Below are 8,810 nucleotides of genomic sequence, written 5' to 3'. Positions count from 1 at the left end.
ATCACATAATTCACAATTAAACATTTTAAAAAAAGATATATTATTGATAATTACTGGCAAATGGAATGCAAAAGATGGAAATAAAGAGGAAGAATCAGTAGTTGGGAAATACGGCTTTGGTGATAGAAACAATGTTGGAGATCACATAATATAATTTTTTTTTTTTTTTTCCCACAGATGATATTCTTTATTTTGTAAACTAAGGTATAGTTTCGGTTCAAGGATTAAAGAGATCTCAGAACAATAATCTCAGGAAGTTTTCTAGTTTCAACTGGCCCAGTGCACATGTGTTTTTATTTGTTTGTTTTTGTTTTTCAGGAGTTTGAACTTCTAGATTTCACATTTTCCTCCTGCTGTATCAGGTTCTATCTATTTAGCCCTATTCAGAACAGGTAGTGGTAGCCAGGCACCATCTAGTTCTTCTGGACTCAGTGTAGATGAGGTTATGGTTCATGTAGTAGTGGTAGTTTCTTTTAAGTTTTATTGTGAATTATGTGATAGTTTACATGGGAGAACACTAGCTTTACATTCATCCTATTGTGTATCGTTTCATTTCCATGGTTACAATCCCCTCCAGGCATCATCAACCAACTATACCCTGCAAGCCTGCCCCTCAGTTGTCAGCACACAGCCCCTCTCCCTCTCTGGGTCTAGAGTCCCCAGCCATTCCATCTGTCTATGTCATTGTCTCTGCCTCCGTCTCTGTCATCACTGCTTCTCTGGGTAGGGTTTCACACTCCCCTCTTCTCCCCTGATGGTTCCAGGGACCTCAGGTCCTAGACTGCAAGTCAGTCACTCCCCTCCTTTTGCTATAAAACGTCCACCTTTACATTTCCAACCCTCTCCGTCGTTGATAACAATTGATAACAATTATTCACCATTGTACCACAAGGGATCTGTCCCCATCTCCTTTCATTAGCCCCGCCCAGACAGATTGGATACTACTCAGTGGAGATTCTACCTTCCTCTGCACTCTCTGGATCTAGGTTCCCTCTTGAAAGCTTGTAAGCCAGCCACTTCTTGCCTTTGTAGCCCCCCCATTTTGGGTATCCAGTGTCCAAGTTGCCCATCCCTGTCTACTCAGTGTATTGGGGGTGGGGGGTGGGAATGATCTTTACTGTAAAGATTTGTTCCCTCTTTTGAGCTACTGCATCCATAGGGATAGGTCAAGTTAATCAAATTGTATCAGATTACTCTTTTTTTTCCTCTTCTTTCTTCTTCTAGTTGAGCTCTGATCATCCAGTCATTGAAACCAGGTCAAGTGGGTATTATCTGCAATTGTGGGTGTACTTGTGTATATGCCCTCTCTTCTTATCAGCTGGATGCTTCACTCTCCACTCTAGTCCTCTGTGGCTATGTCACTGACTCTGGGCCCAAGAGTCCCCAGGTCTTGACACACTGCTTGCCAACCAGGTCTCCACCCGGGTTCACAGGAGTCTATTGAACATTGTAGGGCTTAGCTCGCAGCTTCATTGCTGTTTTTTCCTCACTTCCCCTTATCGGTGACGAGCGTGGTCACCAATCAGAGTGCATTTCTGCTCATATATTCCCATTGAGTCTTAGTCTTAGAAGGGGTTTGCCCTGAGGGGACCTGACCACTTGCCTTGATGTCTCCTGGGCAAGCAACTTGCTTGTTCTTGTGGTAATCATTCAGACTGCTGTTATTGTTTTGTATTTTTCCTGTTGGTGTTTCTTTCAAGAAGTATCATTTGTTCTTCTAGTCGCTCCAGGTTGGTCTGCTTGTCCTTTCAAGTGGAAATTTTTCACCTCAGATGATTCTGGGTGAGTTCAGACATGATAGAATTTTGTAAGATCAATGACTTCTTCATTACAAATACTTTTTTTTTTTTTTTTTTAGGGTTTATAAATGGTACTTATTTATGGTTTAAAAATTCACAGCTAATATAAAACTCTCCTGAGAAATAATTTTAGGTGAGTTCTGTTAAAATAAAAATGATTATCTTTTATGTTTTCTTTTGTTCAAGGTAGAAAAAGATTAAAATAGCACAATAGTTTATTTTCTGCTTAATTTACTGTCTTCCTCAAAATATTGTATTTACATCCAGAAAATATTTTTCCATCTCACTGTTGATCTTTGGACTCCTGGTGTGGTGCTGTAGGATAAGCACTTGACCTCAAGGTCAGTTTGAACTTCCAGGTCAACAGTTCAAACTCACTAGCTACTCCTCAGAAACCTTATTCAGGGTCACTTTGAGTCAAAATCGACTTGCCAGCACTTAACAACAACAACAATTTATCTTTAACAATTTAGTCTTTAAAATTGAAGCTTTTGCAATGTTTACTTAATATCATCAATGCCCAAAATTTGAGTCTATCTATTTATTATCAGTATATATATATATACAAGGGAGCTTTAAGAGTGTGGGAAAATGGAACAAAAAATAATGGGATTTTTTTTCCATGAAGTTTTTGAATTCCATTCATTGTGTACATACGTATGTCAATTCTGCCAGCAAATATCTTTTTTAATCAACATAAAAGACAACTGTATACATTGACCTCACCAGATGGAATACACAGAAATCAAATTGACTACATCTGTGTAAAGAGAAAATGGAAAAGCTTTGTATCATGAGCCAATACAAGGCCAGTAGCAGACTGTGAAACAGACCACCAATTGCTCATACTGAAGTTCAGGCTGAAGCTGAAGAAAATTACAACAAATCCATAAGAGCCAAAATATGACCTTGAACATATCACAACTGAATTTAGAGATCATCTCAACAACAGATTGGATGAATTAGACACTAATAACCAAAGATCAGAAGAGTTGTGGGATGACATCTATAACATCACAAAGGAAGAAAGCAAAAGGTCATTAAGAAGACAAGAAAGAAGAAAAAGACCAAAATGGATGTCAGAAGAGACTCTGAAACTTGCTCTCTAGTGTAGAGAAGCTAAAGCAATTTGAAGAAATGAGGAGGTAAAAGAGCTGAACATCAAAGCACTTTGGTGGCTCCTCAAGAAGTTTGACATAGAATTACTGTTAGGTGAGTAGGTGTATACCTCAAAGAACTGAAAGCAGGGATTCAAACAGATACGTGCACAACAGGGTTCACTGCAGCACTATTTACAGTAACTGACAGATGGGAACAACCCAAATGTCTGTCACCTAGTGGATGGGTAAACAAAATGGTATATCCATACAGTAGAATATTATTCAGCCATAACAATTAATGAAGTACAGATACATGCTGCAGCTTGGAAGAACCTTGAAATCATTATGAAAAGTGAAAGAAGCCAGACACAAAAGATCACGTATTGTATGGTTCCATTTATATGACGTATCCACAATAGTCAAGTTCATAGAGGCAGAAAGCAAATTAGGAATTGAGGGGAAAGGGTCATGGGGAGTGAGTACGAGTGGGTACAGGATTTCCTTTTGTGATTCACAAAAGGTATTCTGTGGAACAAGACAGTGGTGATGGTAACATTGGGAATGTACTACTGTACATACCACTGAAGTGTTTACTTTAAAATGTGAATTTTTCCTGTATAAAAAAGAGGGTCTCCCAAAGTCAGCAGGAAGATAGAGGCAGGAATGACTTCCTTGTCACAGAGGATGTTGGCTTCTGACCATGTGGTATGTCTTCAAGGACTAGAGGCCCAAGAGAAGAAGGATGTATGGTGGGCTCTGTCCTCAGACATGGATGGAGAGGAGGACAGAGGAGCCTTGATCTGTTCGTTGATGACAGGCACGGCATCAGTGTGTTCAGGTGGAATGTGGGACCTAGAGGTACTGCTCCTTTTGAGCTAGTGTGCACTGCTGTTCTCTGGAGGAAAGAGGAGAGAAGGGAGCTAGTGAAGAAGCTTGTTTGGATACTACTGTTTAACCTAGAAACAAAAGCCCACGCAGCTGCTCCTGGCCAGAAGCCATCCTTTTCTTCCGGATGGGTGGAGGAAGGGGTGGGACCTTCTTATCATGGCACCCTTCCCTCCCCTATCCTGTAGTAACTCTCACCCTGCCCAGACACTGGTCCGAGAGCAGAGAGCCAGGAGCTCAATTCTGCTTTGTAATCATGAATGTCCCAGGTTTCCGGGGTTTATGGAAACTCCATAGTCTGAGATGAAGGCACATTCCTGCATACGAGCATGTTGAGGACACATAGATTCTCACGGAGTGCTAAATACAAATCTTTTGATAATGGATCTGACATTACTATGGCTGTTGAGCTAGTGGGTGTCTATCATGGAAAGTATGTCCTGCTTGCCAGAAGAATTTCTGTCCTTCCAGTTAGGTGAAGTGTTTGCAACATTTTCCCCAGCAATGCTTCTCTGGAGATGGGTCCTAGTGCACAATACTATTTTCCAGAGGGCCAAGTGTTACTTGGTGCAGTTAAAAAGCAGTTCTATCTCTCAATTGCCTACTCCTCTCCCTTTTTTAAAAAAAGTTTCTACACACTTTCGTAGTCTTTCTTTTTTAACTTTTTATTGTGAATTAGGTGAAGGGTAACAGACAAGATCCATTAGCTTTCCATTCAACAAATTATATGCTTTGTTTCATCTCAGTAATTACAGTCCCCTCCCTGTAACAACAGTTATCCTGCTTCCTCCCTGTAGCTTCCCTTTTACATTTTATATTTCACAAATGAACAGAGCAAAAATATTTGATGTGCACAGACAAAACCAAAAATATGTATCATTTAAATGTCCTAAGGTATATTTTGCAAGCAAGCCTCCTGCCTGCAAGTACATACATAACCTAGTCCATGGGCCTAGAACTTGAAGTTGCTCCATGCATTCTCCTCTGCCACCATCCCTGCTGTTGCCACCTTTCTAGGTAGGATCTCACACTCTACTCATGTTCTTCCTTCGTGATGGTCCTGGGATTATCTGTTCCTGAAATGAAAGGTTAACTATAGCCCCCTTTTAGTTACACAGCTTCTACAATTACAGTTGTGACAATTACAATTAATCCTGCAAACAATTACTCACAGTTGAATCATAAAATCATATCAGCATCATTCCCCCATCCCAGATCAAGGCTTTCTGCTGTCATAAAGATTTATAGCCTCAGAAACCTATATAGGGTTGGTATGAGTCAGAACCAACTTCTTAGCACAACACAATCTGGAGAAGAGGAAAACTATTCAGTCGGGATTCTGCCTTACCCCCTTCAATCTGAAACTAAGCACACTCATGCAAACTTGTAAGCCAGCCACTTTGTGCCTTTATAGCTCCCATTTTTTATAGCCATTGTCTAGATTGCCAGCCCCTATCAACCCAGTACACTGTGGAAACAAACTTGACCCTTGATAGGAAGAATCCTTCTATTTCAGTTGAAATTTTGAGCAACTTCATTCATAAGCAAAGGTCCAGTTCATCAAATTGTAGCAATTTATATTTTCTCACAGTTGCAGGCATTTTTATCTTTATCTGGTGGAGTTCTGGTCAGCTAGCCATCCTATCTAGGTCAAATGGGTACTAGCTGCAAGTTTGGGAATTCATGTGCGCCTCCTCGCACTTCACACTAGCTGACTGTTTCACTCTCAACTCTAGCCCCCACTGGCTAAGTCAATGCATATGAACTCAGGAGCTCACACATCTCCCTAAACTTCAGATCAGCCAGACCTCTCATCTCAAGGTCAATGGGTATCAATGGAACATGGCCAAACTCAGCCTATGTCGTCATTGCTGTATTTCTCCCACTTCCACACACAAGTAATTTGAATCCTGCAGGTAGTTACCCAGAGCATACTAGACTTCTCACAGGTTCCCTTTGAGTTTCAATTCTAGAAGGGAATTTTCTGTGATGGGCTGACTTTTCTCGCCTTGATGCCTCCAAAGCAAACAGCTTCCTTGATATTCAAACAGCCAAACAATCTGTTGTGTTTTTTTCTGCAGGTCTTTCTTTCAATAAGAATCTTCTATCCTCCCAGCAGTTTTGGGTTGGTTTGCATGTCTTTTCAAGTGGGAATGTCTCAGCAACTCAGAAGGTTCTGGATGGGGCTCAGGATTTCACCCAAGGCCCCATCAATTGGCCTTTGAAGTCAAATTTATAAGTCTAGCTGAATGATAAAGAGCCTTGGTAGCACTATAGGATAAGCAGGATAAGCACTGACTGCTTCAAACCCACCAGCCACTTGGTGGGATGAAAAGATGAGGCTTTCTGCTCCCATAAAGATTAACAGCTTCCGAAACCCTATACAGGGTTACTATGAATCGAAAACAACTCAACAGCACTTAACAACAACATCTTAATGACAAGGAACCCTGGTGGCACTGTAAGATAAACACCTGATTCCTATCTGCAAGGTCAGCAGTACAAACCCACCAGCCACTCCATGGGAGAAAGATAAGACTTTCTGATCCTATAAAAATTTATAGCCTCAGAAACCCTATACAGAGTTGCAATTAACTCAATGGCAATGGTATCGTTTCTTTTTGGTTTTAATCTTAATTTTGCCTATATTCAAAACAGTTTAATTTATGCCCGTAATTTTCTGTTTTCAGCTTTTCTTTACCACAGTGCTGGTGCTCTGCTATGTTATCTATTTCACAAAGTTACTGGGTTCCCCAGACTCCTCCAAGCAACACACTCTTCCTCTTTCCAGAATGAGAGATTTGTTACCCAATATTGCAAGAAGTGGAGTAAGTAACATGTGTGGTCTTTTATCATTTTAATCACAGATTCTAATTATCCTTGAGGGAAAGAAATTATAATTGGTGTATTGTTTTAGTAATAATATCATTCTTGCTCACATTAAGTGCTTGCTATGTACTAGGCCAGGATTCCTTAATCGTAACACTCTTGTTATTTTGGGATGGATAATTCTTTGTCAGTGGGACTGTCCTGTATATTAGCTGATATTTAGAGTTATCTCTGATTTCTGCCCTCTTGATGCGGTAGTACCCCAGCCCTTCCTCTAGTTGTAACAACCAAAATCATCTCCAGATGTTGCAAAATTGCCCCCAGTTAAGAACCACTGTGGTAGATTGTATGCTGAAAGCTTTACATGTCTAATTCAATGCTTTTAACAACTCTGAACAGCTGACATTGTCATTATTTCTACTAGAGTTGAGGAACTGAAGTTTAGCGATGAAATATTTTCTAAGTGTGAAGGTGGGAGCCTGGAATAGTTGGAATCCCACAGCACGCAGGCTTAAAATCACTGTGTTACCTTCTCTGTTCTGCTGCATCTGTTGGCCTCTAGCACAGACAGTCCAGAGTCCTGAGATAGCAGGGTGACCCCTACCAAGTGTCTTTTGCTCGAAGTCAGAGCAGTCTTTCCTTTCTGGACCAGTAAGGATACTAGATGCCGAGGTGTGGTAGTAAGCCTTCATCATTGTCTTCGCCATTTCTTCACTGTCAGTCCATTTACTTTTATTTCCTGACTTTAATGGGGTCAGTGCTGTTCTACAAGGGAGTGAACGTGCATAGGAGATACACACTGCCTCTGCACAAATGCTTTGCAAACTGCACTCTGGACTAACCCATTTTTCCTTCTTCCCATGCTTGTTTGCTTGCTGGATGTGGTGTAGTTAGTTGAGGTAAGTCATTAATTTGGTAGAATTCCCATTCTTCTTTTGTAATTACTTGAAAGAATCATAATACATTTGGATCTTCATTCTCAGAATTTCTAGAATTCTGTTATCAACTTTTCAAGAAAAACCAGATGTTGTGTAACCAAGCCAGATATGTTTTCATTAGTTCTCCGCTGTGATCAACTAGCTCTAACCTTTGACCTAAACCAATGTGACAATTTTGGGATGCCATTTTGCCTTATTCTGCAGGCTTAGAGGCTTAGGCAGTTAGAACTTGAAATTGTTTATGCCACCTGCCCACAGAGCTGGTTTAAAAGCGCAGGAAATAACCTCCTCCCCTGAGTGCTCCCCAGGACCCACCTGTACCAAGCCTGGCCAGGTTTTCACACTGGGCATTTTGTATACCCCAGCAGTAGTTTGGTTTTGTGTGTGTTTATGAACAGCATCCTTTATTTCACTTATTTATTTTTTGGGTGGGCGCTACATTTAGTGTTAGGATTATGGTTAATGTGAGGGGTAGAGTTTGGGCTAGGGCTAGGATTAAGGCTTTGTCCAATTTTAGGGTTATTGTTGTTGTTATTAAGTACTGTTGACTCGATTTTGGCTCGTAACAACCCTGTATAGGGTTTCTGAGAAGCAGCTGGTGGATTTGAACTGCTGACTTTGTGGTTTGAAGTCCAGTGCTGATCCTACAATGCCAGTTAGGTTTATGTTTAAATTTTTTTCTGGAAATCTACTTGATTTCCTTCATTTGTAAGTTCGTGACTACACTATTCCTTTTTTTTTATACTTAATGTTTTGTTGTTGCAAACTGGTATCTCTGGTTCCCCATTTTCAGTCTTCTAGGTATGTTTTACTTTGAATACTTATAAATGGGTTGAGTTTTGGGTTATATTGTCATGTAAGTTACTCTCATGTTGTTGTTTGCTATTGTTGGCTCTCTGTCCAAGGAACTCCCTTTTATGTTTTTTAGTAAGCTTGGTCCAGATTTTGCAAATTCTGCTTTTCTGGAAATATCCTCATTTTGCCATCATATTTGATGGACAGTTTTGCTGGATATATGATTCTTGGTTGATGGTTTTTTATTGCAGCGTTTTCTATATGTCATCACATTGTCTTCTTGTCTGCATGGTTTCTGCTGTGAAATCAGAGCATAATTTTACTAGTTCTCCTTTGTAGGTAACTTGTTTTGTTTTTAATGTTTTATTGTGAATTATATGATAGTTTACATGAGAGAACTTTAGTTTTACATTCATTCCATCGTATATCATTTCATTGCCATGGTTCCAATCCCCTCCATGCAT

The 8,810-nt window shown here is 40.2% G+C and overlaps 1 protein-coding gene across 1 annotated transcript in view; it reads left to right on the top strand.

The window, feature by feature from the left end:
* Positions 1–8,810, top strand: part of RFT1 (RFT1 homolog (S. cerevisiae)) — a 78,660-nt gene that overhangs the window by 22,410 nt on the left and 47,440 nt on the right. The window contains exon 6 of the mRNA XM_006876059.1: positions 6,475–6,612. Coding sequence (XP_006876121.1) covers positions 6,475–6,612 — 138 coding nt within the window. The remainder of the gene's footprint in view (positions 1–6,474; positions 6,613–8,810) is intronic.

Source organism: Chrysochloris asiatica, unplaced genomic scaffold (assembly GCF_000296735.1).
Source record: "Chrysochloris asiatica unplaced genomic scaffold, ChrAsi1.0 scaffold00350, whole genome shotgun sequence".
Taxonomy (NCBI): Eukaryota; Metazoa; Chordata; class Mammalia; order Afrosoricida; family Chrysochloridae; genus Chrysochloris; species Chrysochloris asiatica.
The sequence above is the reverse complement of the archived record's forward strand: the minus strand, read 5'-3'. Positions and strand labels throughout refer to the sequence as shown.